The 14,411-nt window shown below is 47.7% G+C and overlaps 1 protein-coding gene across 6 annotated transcripts in view; it reads left to right on the top strand.

The window, feature by feature from the left end:
- Nucleotides 1-13,566, top strand: part of TET3 (tet methylcytosine dioxygenase 3) — a 136,176-nt gene extending 122,610 nt beyond the window's left edge. For all 6 annotated transcript variants that reach the window (XM_069102799.1, XM_069102798.1, XM_069102803.1 and 3 more), the window contains 3 exons: nt 1,251-1,388; nt 2,071-2,410; nt 5,316-13,566. In XM_069102799.1, the coding sequence (XP_068958900.1) occupies nt 1,251-1,388; nt 2,071-2,410; nt 5,316-7,141 (2,304 nt within the window). In that variant the 3' untranslated portion in view covers nt 7,142-13,566. The remainder of the gene's footprint in view (nt 1-1,250; nt 1,389-2,070; nt 2,411-5,315) is intronic.
- The last annotated feature ends 845 nt before the right edge of the window (nt 13,567-14,411 follow it).

Below are 14,411 nucleotides of genomic sequence, written 5' to 3'. Positions count from 1 at the left end.
GGATTCTTATCCAGCTGTGAATTCTCTGAGCCTTCAGAAATTTGAAGATGGTTCTCCTGCCTCCTGCCCCCACCCCGAGCCTTCTTTATTCCAGGCTAAAGATCTCAAGCACCTCCAAGCAATCCCTAGGAAATGCTCTCCATTCCCTTATCTAGTTTGGGTACCCTCCTTTGGACAGGCACCAGCTGGGCTAAGGCCACCCACGGTCAATTCTGTTACTTCGTATGTGATCTGATTAGCCTACGGCAAAGTCTGACCAGAGAGTAATGGAAGGGAGAGAGAGACATCATGGTCTGATGAATCAGGAGCTTATCTCCAAATCAACATGACCAAATTAGATTCCAATTCTTTCTCTGGCATATCCAGCAGCAGAGTGACCCTGAGCCGCTCACTGGCCATCCTCATGTGCTACTCTGATCAGGTAGAGGGAGTTTCCACACTAGGAGCACCTTACTCCAAGAAATCAATCCACTTTGGAAGGGTGTGCAATTGAAATTGTTTTCTTTTTATTATTATTATTACCTTGACAGAGGTCAACAAGCACAAATGTTTCCTTATATGAGAAAAAATAAAGCAAGAGAATCCTATAGGAAATGGGGCCTGAGGTCAGGAATTCAAATCCAGCCTGATACTGACCAGCTCTGTGACTTAACCCCTGCCTCAGTTTCCTCAGCGGCAAAATGGGGATAATAATAGCAGCTACTTTGCAAGGTTGTTGGATCAGATTTGTATATTTTTTCCCAGCACTTGACAGGGTCTGGCACATAGTAGGCACCTAGTAAATATTTATTGATTGATAAACAGCTTATGAAAAGCACAGCAAGTTAATAGCTGGCATTTACATAGCTTATTAAGATTTGTAAAACATTTTACACATTTTTTATTTAATCACAACCATCCTATAAGTTGGGTGTTATTGTTACCCCATTTTACAGATGAGAAAACTAAGGCTGAGAGGTCAGATGACCTGTCCAAGGGTAAGGGTCTTGTGCAAAACTGGAATTCCAAACTTCCTGATTGCAAATTCTTTGTCCTATTTGCCCACTCTGCCACCTAGTGGCAAACAGGAGTGTCAAACAGTTTCGAAGTTTGACTTTGTGAGCCCTCTTAAGATCCCCTTTTCAGTCTCCCAAAGGCGTCTCTGGATTCTCTGGAGTCCAGGGGTCTCTCCTCCCCCCTGCTCTCGAGTATCTGCCTCTGGGTTCCATGTTACCAGGTCACTTGAGCTAACTTTTGGTCCCTTCTCCCAGGTGAACAATGAAGAAGAAGCAATAGACTGTCGCTTGGGACTGAAGCCAGGCCGGCCTTTCTCGGGGGTCACAGCCTGCATGGACTTCTGTGCTCATGCCCACAAAGATCAGCATAACCTGTATAATGGCTGCACCGTGGTAAGAAGGGCTGCCCCCACCTGCCTTCTCTCCCCACGAGGCCTGGCCCTATTTGCGCCTTCTGCAGATGTGGCAGCACACGCCGCCCAGTTCTCTCTCTGGGTGCTGGCACGTGTTGCCTGTCAGACCTCGTTCTGCTCCTCCTTGCATGCACAAGCTTTTCCCCATCTCTAGAGGGGAGGAAACAAGCACCCTGCTTTTGAGCAAAATGTCAGGAACGTGAAGAACGCAGTTCTTCAGCCACGACTTTATTCCTTTCACCCAACTAGGGGTACTGTGAGGACAGGAGATAGGGAGGCTGCTGCTGATGGTGGTGGTGATGGTGATGACAACTGACATTCCTATGAATCTTTAAAGCTTGCAAAGTCCTTTTATGTGCCTTTTCTTACTTGACGCTCTCACCCCTTTGAGGTAGAGGCTGCTATTAGCCCCATTTTGCAGATGAGGAAATTTGACTGAGATAGGTTAAGGGGCTTGCCCAAGGTCACACAGCTAGGAAGTGTCAGGAGTGGGATTTGAACCCAGGTATTGAGTGCTCCAGCCTTTGAATACAGACTGTTACCTTGTGGGGGTCAGTAAGGCATTGCCTAAGTATGGCTAAGGTGTTTGAGAAGTGGTCAATCCCTCAAGGCCCCCGGTAACAGCACTGCCCTGTCCCGACCTCCTGCCCTGACCCCTGCAGGTATGCACACTGACCAAGGAGGACAATCGCTGTGTGGGTCAGATCCCAGAGGATGAGCAGCTGCATGTTCTCCCACTCTACAAGATTGCTAACACAGATGAGTTTGGCAGTGAGGAGAACCAGAGGGCAAAGATGGCCAGTGGGGCCATCCAGGTGCTAACCGCTTTCCCCCGTGAGGTCCGCCGGCTTCCTGAGCCTGCCAAGTCCTGCCGCCAGCGACAGCTGGAAGCTCGGAAGGCAGCGGCCGAGAAGAAGAAGCTGCAGAAGGAGAAGCTGCTCACTCCAGAGAAGATAAAGCGAGAGGTGCTAGAGCTCCCCGAGCTGCTCCAGGCTGATCCAGGTGAGCACCTGTGTGGACCGAGGCGGGGGTGGCCGGGAAGTAGCTCCTCAGTCCCCAGGGACTTCTCAGTGGAGCCTGGTGACAACATGAGCCTGGTATCGGTGAGGAGAAGCGGGAAGATGGATTTGGAAATAAAGGGTCTGGAGTGGGGGAGACCTGAGTGTGATACCTGCCTTTGACATAGACCAGCCATCTGTGTCAAGGCATCCTGCATTGGGAGAGTGAATTTCTTCACCCAGGAGTTCTCTATGCCAATTATATCACAACTCTAGTCCCTATACCTAAACAAAAGCTCCCAACAAATGCTTTATTATTATTATTTATTTGCTTTTAGTTTCAAACATTCAGTTCCACAGTCCTTTGAGTTCCAGATTTTCCCAAGTCCCTCTCTCCCCCTCCCCCCCAGGGTGGCATGCAGTCCAATACAGGTTGTATTAACACCTTTATGTTAAACATTAGTCAGGTTGTAAAGAAGTTATAACCAATGGAATGAACAATGAGAAAGAAGAAACAAAACAAAAAAGAGAGGAAGGAGTTTGCTTCAATCTGCATTCAGAGTCTGTAGTTCTTTCTCTGGATGTGGACAGCCCTTCCCATCATGAGTCTTTTGGAGTTGTCTTATAGTCTTGCATTGCTGAGAGGAGCCTGGTCTATCAAAGTCAGTCATCACAGATATGACGTGTCTGTAATTTTGTATGACGTTCTCCTGGTTCCACTCTCCTCACTCAGCATCAGTTTATAGAAGTCTCTCCAGGTTATTATGAAGTCCATCTGCTGCTCATTTCTTATATACTTGCCCAAGTCATTCCATTATATTCATATACCACAACTTGTTTAACCATTCCTCAATTGGTGGACAAACCCTTGATTTCCAATTCTTTGTCCCCACAAAAAGAGCTGCTATAAATATTTTTGTACATACAGGTCCTTTTCCCACTTGTATGATCTCTTTGGGATACAGCCCTAGAAGTGGTATTGCTGGGTCAAAGGACATGTACTTTTTAATAGTCCTTTGGGCATAGTTCCAAATTGCTCTCCAGAATGGTTGAATCAGTTCACAACTCCACCAACAATGCATTAGTGTTCCAATTTTTCCACATCCTCTCCAGCGTTTATCATTTTCCTGTTTTGTCATCTTAGCCAATCTGATAGGTGAGATGTGGTACCTCAGAGTTGTTTTGATTAGCATTTCTCTAATCAATAGTGATTTAGAGCATTTTTTCATATGCTTGTAAATATCAATGGAATAGATAATTTCTTCCTCTGAAAATTGCCTATTCATATCCTTTGACCATTTGTCAATTGGAGAATGATGTATATTATAAATTTGCCTCAGTTCTCTATATATTTTAGAAATTAGTCTTTCATCAGAGACGCTGGTTATAAAAATTCTTTCCCTCAGGGCAGCTAGGTGGCACAGTGAGTAGAGCAATGGCTCTGGATTCAGGAGGCCCTAAGTTCAAATGCGGCCTCAGACACTTAACACTTAGTAGCCGTGTGACCTTGGGCAAGTCACTTAACCCCAATTGCCCTGCCCTTGCCCCTCCAAAAAGCATCCAAAAATAAAAGATCTTACCCAGTTTTCTACTTCCCTCCTAATCTTGGTTGCATTGGCTTTATTTGTACAAGAACTTTTCAATTTATTGTGATAAAAATAATACATTTTGCATTTTGTAATGCTCTCTGTCTCTTGTTTTGTCATAAATTCTTCCCTTCTCCATAAATCTGACAGGTAAACTATTCCCTGCTCTTCCAGATTGCTTATAGTATCAGCCTTTATACTTAGATTGTGCACCCATTTAGACTTGATTTTGGTGTATGGTATAAGATACTGGTCTATGCCCAGTTTCTGCCATGCTATTCTCCAGTTTTCCCAGCAGCTTTTGTCAAATAGTGAATTCTTATGCCAGCACCTGGGGTCCTTGAGTTTATCAAACAATAGATTACTATAGTAATTGACTGCTGAGTCTCCTGTACCCAGTCTCTTCCATTGACCCACTACTCTATTCCTCAGCCAAGTAGTTTTGTTTTATTTTGGTTTTTTTGCTTTTTGGAGGGCAATTGGGGTTAAGTGACTTGCCCAAGGTCACATGGCTAGTTTTTGTGTTAAGTGACTAAGGTCGGATTTGAACTCAGGTCCTCCTGACTCCAGGACCAGTGCTCTATTCACTGCGCCACCTAGCCACTCCTCAGCCAAGTAGTTTTGATAACTGCTGCTTTATAACACAGATTAAAATCTGGTATGGCTAGGCCACCTTCCCTAGCATTTCTTTTCATTAATTCCCTTGATATTCTGGACCTTTTGTTCTTCCAGATGAATTTTGTTATTATTTATTCTATCTCTATAAACCAACAAATACCCTTTTACGAGAAAGAAATATCAGTGACATGTTTTGTCCTATCCCTGTTCTTGCAGAGCCCTGGCCCCTGTTTCATTGTCTGCCAGCATGCTCTGTTGGCAGCAGATGGACAGCCAGTGCCTCTGGTAGGGAGGGGAGGGAGGCTGACCTGGGCAGTGGGCCTCAGGACCTGGGGAGGGAGGGGGGCTGACCTGGGCAGTAGACCTCAGGACCTGGGGGGGGGGGTGGAGGGTCGGATTGGGGCGGGGGCCCCAGGGACCGGGGGGGGAGGGGGGCTGAGCTGGGCAGTGGGCCTCAGGACCTCAGTGCCTCTGGGGTCAAAGACTTCTGAGCCAGCCCAGGAGGGACCCAGAAGCGGGCCTAGACTGTCCTGGGTATGAGCTCCTCGCCCTCTCACTGAGACTTAGACTGACTCCTCTTTCTCCCTTCAATAGCTGCAGCTGGGGGCTGACCTTGCAGGGAGCAGGATCTCTTCTGGTCAGGAGGCTGGCGTGTGGGTGCCACACCTGACTGGGGCCCAACCTCACCTAGCACTTCATTTCCAGGTCTCTCTTTGAAGAACGGGCTGTCCCAGCAAGCTCTGAAGCCCGCCATCAAGGTGGAACCTCCAAATCACTACAGCTCCTTCAAGTACAGCGGTAATGCCGTGGTGGAGAGCTACTCGGTGCTGGGCAGCTGCCGGCCCTCAGACCCCTACAGCGTCAACAGCGTCTATTCCTGCCACTCCTACTATGCACAGCCCAACCTAAGTCCCATCAATGGCTTCCACTCCAAGTTTGCCATCCCATCCTTTGGCTATTACGGCTTCTCCCCCAGCAGCTCTGTCTTCCCCTCACAGTTCCTCAACTACGGTGCCAATGGCCGAGGCCCCAGCAGCTGGGGAGGCCCCATTGGGGTTTTTGATAAGAAGCCGGATCTCCAGGCCCTGCAGAGCAGCCTGACCCAGGCCTATGGTGGCCCTGAGTTTGCTGAGCTGCCAAGCCAGGCTGTCAGCAGTGATGGCCATCATACGCCTCACCACCCGCCTGCCTATCCGGGTCCCAAGGACTACCTGCTCCCCAAGGGCCACCGGACTCCTCCCACAGCCACAGACCCCTCCCCCTTTGCACAGAGTGGTCCCTGCTTTGGTCAAGTCATCAAGCAGGAGCCGTGTGACCGTCTGCCTCAAGCCGAGCCCCTTGCTGGGGTCCCTGGGAACTTGGGCAAACCACCTGTCCCTGAGGCCTCCCAGAACGGGACCAAGGAGCACCTGTGGGGGGGTGCCCACCCAGGCAGCCAGAGTGCTTCTCCAAAGAGGACTAATGGTGTGAGCGGGGCCTGGGGCATGTTTGCTCCTGGTGAAAGTTCTGTCCTCCCTGACAAACTGGGCTCTTTTGGTGCTAGCTGTCTGCCAGCAGCCCGTCTCCCAGACAGCCAGTGGGGCCTGTTCCCCCCCGAAGGGGGGCAGCCACCCCAGCAGCCACCACTGGGGCCTCCCAATGGAGCCGGCCTGCTGAGCAAAGCTTGGAGCCCTTGCAAGTTTCGAGATAGCACTCCCACCTTAAATGGGCCTAGCCTGGCAGAGAAACCATGGAGTGTGGGACCAGACTTCAGCCCTGCTCTCAAAGGAGGTTCGAGCTACCCAGAGAAGCTCTGGGGTCCTGTCAAAGGGGACGAGGGAAGGACTCCAACCCCTGCGGGGTCCGGCCTACCTGATAAAGCCTGGTCCTCTTTTGGCATAGCCCTAGGTTCTGGGACCCTGAAGCCTGAGGAAAAGCTATGGGACTCTTTGAATCTTGGGGAGGTACCTGCAGAGGGGCCCTCAGACAAGGGGACAGTGAAGGAAGAGGAGGCGGGTGGCGGTGGGGGTGGCGGCGGTGGCAACGTCAGCAACAACGTGGAGGAGGAAGATGAGGAATTGTGGTCTGACAGCGAACACAACTTCCTAGATGAAAACATCGGTGGTGTGGCTGTGGCCCCCACCCACGGGTCCATCCTGATTGAGTGTGCCCGGCGTGAACTACACGCCACCACCCCCCTCAAGAAGCCCAACCGGTACCACCCCACCCGGATCTCGCTGGTGTTCTACCAGCACAAGAATCTCAACCAGCCCAATCATGGCCTGGCCCTCTGGGAGGCGAAGATGAAGCAGCTGGCTGAGAGGGCCCGTGCCAGGGAGGAGGCAGCAAGGCTGGGCCTGAGCCATCCAGATATTAAGCCCTATGGGAAGAAGCGCAAGTGGGGGGGGACAGCTGCCCCAGAACCCCAGCAGGAGGAGAAGAAGAACCCAATCCCCACCCGCCACGTGCCAGCCATCACCACCGACTCAGTGGTCACCGTCTCCTCCTATGCCTATACGAAGGTGACGGGGCCCTACAGCCGCTGGATCTAAAGCATGGGGGAGCCCTCTTACCTCAGCGTCCATGGCACCGAAGCCCAGGGTCATCGTTGTGGTGCTTTTCCCTCGCCCCCTGGGCTGGAGAGCCAGGCTGGGCAGAAATACTTGTATATGTATATGGAGCTACCACCCCACATATATGTATAAAGAGTTCTGTTCCAGCACACACCTCACCAGAGCTCCCCCTTCTTTGCTCTCCTCCCCTGGCACTTTGAAGAGCCTGTGGCTGGCGGATGCTTTTCAGTAAGCTTAGTATTTATATCTCCACATTGGGTTTTTTTCCCTTGGTCAGGGACTTGGGTTTTATTTTTAAGAATCTGTCCTTGTATATGACAAGAATGGAAGAAGAGTTTATAGCATCCTTTCACAAAGGAGTGGTTTTTAATTGCCATTTAAAATGTGTATTTATTGGATTTTTTTTTTTTAAAAAAAGGAACAATGATGAGTCACCTAGCCGGCAAGAAAAGCCAGAATTCCAGACAGCTTCTGTTCCCATCGGGAGGTCTTTGCTGGGAGTGGAGCATTCCCTCCAGCTGCTCCAGCCCCAGTCCGGCCCGGCTCCGGCTCCGGCTCAGGCTCTGGCTGCGGCTCCAGCCCCAGCCCCTCAGAGCCATGGCTCTCAAAGCAAGCACCACAGCCTTTCCTTCTGGCAGTCACAATTCGGATGGCTTTGATCGGGGCAGGACCAGACAGGGCATTCCTTCAGGGTGTGGTCGGGCAGCCTGCCAGGGCACCTGGTGGGCTTCTCCATTCCTTGCCCTCCGCATGCCTGAGCCACCTGAGAGATGCTGGGGCCGGCCTCTTCAGAAACCAGGCTGGAAGTAGACACGTTCAGGCCTGCTAGTCTCCACACTGAATATTCTTTGTCCGTTATTTAGCAAATCCCGTTTTGACCTTGGTCACCAGGTAGCACTCGAGGACGGAGTTGCGGTTTCAGTGGAGAAAGGATGCATCCTTCAAACAGCCTCCAGCTGCAGTGTACAGCTGCTTGACAGTACTTGGGGGCTGAAGGAGTCTGTCTCAATCTTAACAGCAGTTTTAAAAAATCCAACCAATAAGAACCCCTCCCCTCATGATCTATGCTAATATGGAAAAAGGGCTACTGTATCTTTAAAAAAAAGGCGAACAAACTGTGAATAGTTGCTCTGTGTATATCACTGTTGCAAAGTCTGGTGCTGTCTAGGATTTTGCTTTTGACTCTCCAGTCCAAGAGAGCTGGGCAAACCGGAATAACAAAAAAGCAACTTGGAGATCCTCATTTTCTGGATTTTTACATTGGACCATGGTGCATGCGGCATCCTTGAGCCACCTGCCACACTCTGGCCCTGGGGCCTGGGAGGTGGAAAAGGGTCATTCCTTACAGATGCAAATTCAACTGGTTGCTACTTTGAGGTTTCTTTTCCAGCTGGTGCCATCTCCCTCTCTCCCTCCTCCTTCCTTTTCCTCTCTTCCTCTTCCTTTATTTCCCCTCCCTCTCCCCCCACTGAAAGAAGAAAACAAAATCCTTCAGTTTTCCCTTTTAAAACTGGTGCATTCAAACAGCTCATTGAAACCAGAAGTTTCAATTGTTCATTTGAAACAATAGGTGCTTACTTTTTTTGCAACTTTGTTCCGAGAGCCTGCAAAAAGTGGTTGGGACCCACAGGTCAACAAGCAATTGATTTGTAACAAACCGGACTCCCGGGGGGAGGGGTGTGAATTTCTGTGGTATTAGCTAAACTTGCCTGGCGCTAACTAGCTCCCCCTCCCGCCCCCCATTCGGCAGGCGCAGGTGGGCGGGGCGGGGCTGCCCCCTCCCACCTGGCTGCCACCGCTGCCTCCTCTCATCAGCCAGCCTGTGGACCTGGCCCCTCCCCACAGGTGAACCAAAACTGAGCCCTATGAGAATAGAGCGCGGCCAGTCTGTTCCCAATCCGGACAAAACCAGATGGATGCCACAGTCCACTTCCCGCACGTCCTGGTGCCTTTCCCCGAGAGCTGAGAACTGAATCCAATCCTTTGTTTACTGAAATGTTCCTGGAGCCCTGGCAGAGAGCCTCTGTGAGACGTCCCGAGGGAGCATTGGTGTGGTCTGATTTTAACTGTAAATAGTGGAAGATTTTTTTAAAGCACTTTCACCTAGATTTAAATAGCAACTTGAAAAAAAAGCAGTATGTTTTAACAGATGATAACGGGAGACCTGTAAATAGTAGCTGTGTATTTAATGTGCTTTTTGTCCACTTTTTTTTTTTAAAGAAACCATAATCTGTAACAATTCTTTTTACAAGATAAGAATGAGTGCTTTTGAAATCAATACCCAAGAGCCTATCAGGATTGAGGATGGTTCCAGACTCAGATTTATAGGAAATCCTGGGCACTCCCGGTGCAACGTGACAAAAGCCTTTAAAGGATTGGCCGATGCTGAGCATGCTAATTTTCTAATTTTGAGGAACCAGTTGGGGCCAGGCAGTCCTTCAGATGCTAGCTTGCTTTGTGGCATCAGAGTGGATGCCGCAGGTCTCATTCAACTCTGGGCTTAGGTAGACAGACGCAGGGGTGCCTTGAAAACTTCATTTTAAAATCTCTCTGAGAGCGAGTTGTCTATTTTTAAGGAACACTTTGAGAATGTGACCTTCTGTTTGACCTTTAGACATCCCAGGTGGGTGGGGTGGCTGCTGGGATGGGTTTGGAGGGTGTCTCCGGTATGACCCAGAGGATTCAGATAAATGGCATATGTGACTTACTCTCCTGATGTTGCTTCTCCTGTGGTCTCCCCGACCTGGTGGCAAAATCACAAAGGGAACGGTGTCCGAAAGGAGAAGTTAATCCAGCTAAATGCATGTGTCTTTTCTATCCCAGCTCCCCAGCCCAAACAACTTTTGCTTTCTTAACTTTTAGACTAGAACACAGGCTGTTCAGAAAAGAGAAAAAGGGGCAGCCTCCATTGGATGGCTCCATCCCAGATAAAACGGTGTTTTGATGGAAACGATAGTACTTTTGCAATGTTCAAAACCGTGCTGTTTTTTACACACTACATATATAACCTACCTCAAATCTCAGTCATTAAAAATTAGCATGCTTTAGACTTATATTAAAAAGAAAAAAAAAACTATGCACAGCTATTTACCCCACCCTTGCTGCTGAAGGTTTCTTAAAGAGAAAAATCAATTTTTTTTTATTTTTTACTGGCGCCATCATTTTTGTAAGCTCTGAAGATGATTAACAGACATCTTGATCATGAGAAAGAAAAATGAAAGCCATTGCATCTAAAGAACCTTAACAGCATGACCCAGTTTTGCTCAAAATTCACCTAATACAGTGACGTGAGATTCACGGCATTTTTATCTTTGAATCTCTTCCCCCCCCCTAGTTTTGTCTCCAAATGCTGTCTGTACTCAATGCAGAGTTGAGGTTTGACTGTCAAAGGAAGGACTTGCCCAAAACTGCTTCAGGTTTGGGGGTGGTAGGGTGCGGGTGATGTGGAGAGGGATCACTGTTTGCAGCAGGTTATCATTGGTGCTAGAGCCTTGAACCACTGTCTGACCATTGGATATTTGAATTAAGCTGTTTCGTGGGATTTGTTTTTCATTGTCTTTTTTTTCCTTTCTGCAGAACCCAAGATTCCTAGAGTCTAGTTTCCCCTCTACTGCTTTGCCTTCTGCCTGAGACTACAGTGGTGGGGGTGAACAGAGATGTTCCCCCACTATCAAAAGAGCCCTCTGTGGCCATCCCTGTGTATCACGGGATCAGAGAGTCCCATAACTGGAAAATATCCCCCCCCCACAAAAAAAGGACCAAATCTTAATTGCACTGCATGTGTTATACCAAGCAGAGGAGGGTATGCAGAGATCAGAAGGAGGGTCAACACAGTTCACTGAGAGAAATTCATCCAACAAGATTTTCTTTTTCAAGTTCATCACCACCACCGTATCCCCCAAGTAAGGCATTGCAGAAGGAAAACTAAACACACACACGCACACACATAGATCCCTGATGTGCCTGAACCAATATCTCTTCCCTTTTATTACTGAAGTATGCTCTATGGACTAGGAAGCATATTTTTATGAATTGAAATCTCAATAAAATGGTGCTACGGTGTTTTAACAGAATTGTCTCCCTATCCGGTTTTGCTTCAGGTGCTACGTAACCTATCTCAAACCACATACCAAACAACAATGAGGGGGCTCCCCAACAGTCGGCTTTCTTTTCCTTGTGGTGCTATCTCCTGGGACCTCTGTTTGGCAATGAATCTGGACTGAATAGTTTCAAATTGCTGTTTGCCTCCCTTCAGTGTGAAGTAGGAGCCAAACTCTCCCCTCACTCCCTTGCTATTATGCAGGAAGGGCTGGCCGACCTGGAGTCTCACATTCAGTCTCTGTGTTCTAAGCCAGTCATCCCACAGGCTAGTGACAAGAGAAGGTGGAAAGTGCTAACTCTGGGAAGAGAAAGGTAGAGACCTCTTCCTCCTCTTCCTTGAGCTAAGCAGTCCTTCTTAGCCCCCTTCTCTTCATCAGGCAACCCCTCCCACTTGCAAAGGTAAATTTCTCAGGGAGGCCTGGGGAGGGGGGCAGTTTGCATGAGGAAGGTGTAAACCAAATAGAGCACCTTCCCTTCCTTCCAGGAGCTCAGTTCCCAACTGAAAGGCAAGAAGAAATATTGAGTCATTCTTCCCCCCCCCCCCCCCCCTCTGCTCCTTTGGGCTCGTGGTTGCTTCTACCGAAAAATACCATTTTAATTTGAAGTAGGTGCCTACCCTTGACCTTGCTGAGTGGTCCACTTTGGCTAATCATGGTGTTTCCTTTAGGTCAGCATTTAGGAAGAGAGGATGGCGGTTCTGGCTGCTTTTCAACTCCTTTGTCATATGTTGGTGCTACTTTGATTTTCTCTTGGGTTCTAGGGAGTTGACATTTTGAAACCGACCAGAAAGCTAGGCTTTGCATTGGCACTGCTGTCATCGTGATGCCGAAGAAACATACCTCAAAAGTTAGACTATTGTCGCCATGCAGGTGGCTAGAATCTGAAAGAAGTGTCTCCACACTGTACTAATCAGGAGCATGCAGGAGGGGCCTTTTCTGCATTATTCTTAGCCCTAGTATTTTCAAACACCTAATTAGGAACAGGAAAAGCCACATGAGCTTTCCTGACTGGTCCTTTTCAGGCATTCAGAATGGAACCTTGAGACCAGGCCCACTGAGCTGGAATCAACAGCCACTTCATCATTCTGTGCCCCACCCCCACCCCCCAAAAATGACAGGTTTTTTTTGGAGGAAGCTAATCACTGCACGAATTGAAAAAGGGAATGGATTTTCAGTTGGAAGGTGGGGAGCAAAGAGAGGTGTCCAGCTATGTGGTAACAAAGAGAAGATTCCAGGCCCCCAGATTTTAGGTTCCTCCCACCCCCAGCCAAGAGTTTCCACAAGTAGAAGGAACAGTAAAGTCCAAACAACGGGCATTTCCCCTTAAGCAAAGATCGTCCAACAGAAACCCCAGGTTTTTCAATGTTCTTTGCTTAAGAATCTGGGAACAATTTGGCCCACTTTCTCATTTCTTCCTTTCCTAATATCAGGGATACTTTTAAATTGTGGTTTTCTTTTTTTTTTTTTTTTGGCCATTTTTTTTCTCATTCTAGCATCATTCAGGGATAACTCACCATTCTTCACATGGAAATCTACATATAAAAGCAAAGGAAAGAAATACCATTTCATTGCTTTCTGCTTCCAGAACTTTTTATTTCATTGCTTGTCTTCTTGAATGCCTCTGGTTTTCTCCTCTTTGGGGGATGAGAGGTGCTAATGCTATTTCTTTTTCATGACTTCAAATGAAAAAAGGAGACCAGGTTGGACTGTGGCAGATTGATGTAGGTAGAGTGGTCTTAAGCTGTAGCTTATTGGTGAATCTCATTTTCTCTCTTGGAATTCCTGTTTGGTTACCTGGCTTCCGATGGAGGTGAACTTCCCAGCCATACTTGAAGATTCCGTCTAGACTCTGTGACCGTGGTTACTTGAAATGAAGTTTATCTGGGGTTGGTTGATGAATGGTAGAGTTTGCAATGTCTCAAGGCAATAGGATGTGTATTATTAAACTGTAGATATTATTAGTACAGTAAATTTATGCCGATAATTTTATTTTGTATAATTTTTCTTTTTGGTTAATATTTTCCTTCCCCTCCCCTCCCTTTTTTTTGTTTATCCCCCTACCTGACCCTGTTCTCTCCTACCTCCCTTTCTATAAAAGCCTTCTCCTGCCCTCCCCTCCCCTCAGTGTTTCAGTAAATTTATTTTTCAGGTGCCTAAATATTGCAAGTATGAATCCTTTTTTTTTTTGATTTGTATTTTATTATGATTTACACAAACAGCTGGTTTGTGAACTGTATTACTCCTGATATCTTTAAAATATTGTGGGTGTTTTAATAAATTTTATATTTATTTTTTGCACTCAAATTCTGTGTGTTTTTATGGTTTCCTGCCAGATTCTAGGCAGGACAAATGATACTGTGCCTGTCTCAGACAACCTATCATAAAATTTGAGGAAGGCACCCAAACACTGAGCTAGTAAAACCCATACCCCCAAAAGAATTTCTACACCAGCATACAGACAAATGGCCTTAGCTGGCAGAACCCTAAGGAGGGAAAACCTGCCACCTCCCCAGGCAGCCCCATTGCACTTTGGGACGGTTCTCTTAATTAGGAAGTTTTTTCCTGACATCCCATTGAAATTGGTCTCTGTAATTTTTTCTTTTTTTTGGAGGGGGGAAGGTAGGGCAATTGGGGTTAAGTGACTTGCCCAAGGTCACACAGCTAGTAAGTGTTAGGCCACATTTGAACTCGGATCCTCCTGACTCCAGGGCCACCTAGCCACCCTCTGCAGTTTTTTTCTTGCTAATGTCTAATCCATGTTCCACATGACAGCCCTTCACATACAAGTGAATGAAAAATCATTTCTTAAATGCTTATTATGTGCCAAGAGCCATTCACTTGAATACAGTTGCCACCAGAAATTATGGAAATTGGCCCTACAGTCTTTGTCTCTTAGCGTAAGCCAGCACTGAGCTATGGGACCACCTGGCTCAAGGGCCCCCAGGTACAAAGTAGACATGGTCCAGATTCAAACTCACATCCACTGACTTTACCATCCTGCACTACCTCAATGGGGTGGGGGAAGGAGAGGAATAGTAAAAGAAGGGGCCCCTTCTGTCTCCCCTTTTCTCATCTCCCTTCTTAGATGATCTCAGGAAGTAGGAGGGATGTCAGAAGTCATGGATTCTGACAACTGTAGCATCTCTAAT

Source organism: Petaurus breviceps, unplaced genomic scaffold (assembly GCF_028583685.1).
Source record: "Petaurus breviceps papuanus isolate PSGF00001 unplaced genomic scaffold, PetGlider_PUasm1.0 556, whole genome shotgun sequence".
Taxonomy (NCBI): domain Eukaryota; kingdom Metazoa; phylum Chordata; class Mammalia; order Diprotodontia; family Petauridae; genus Petaurus; species Petaurus breviceps.
Note: the sequence above shows the minus strand (reverse complement) of the source record. Positions and strands in the feature narration are given on the sequence as shown.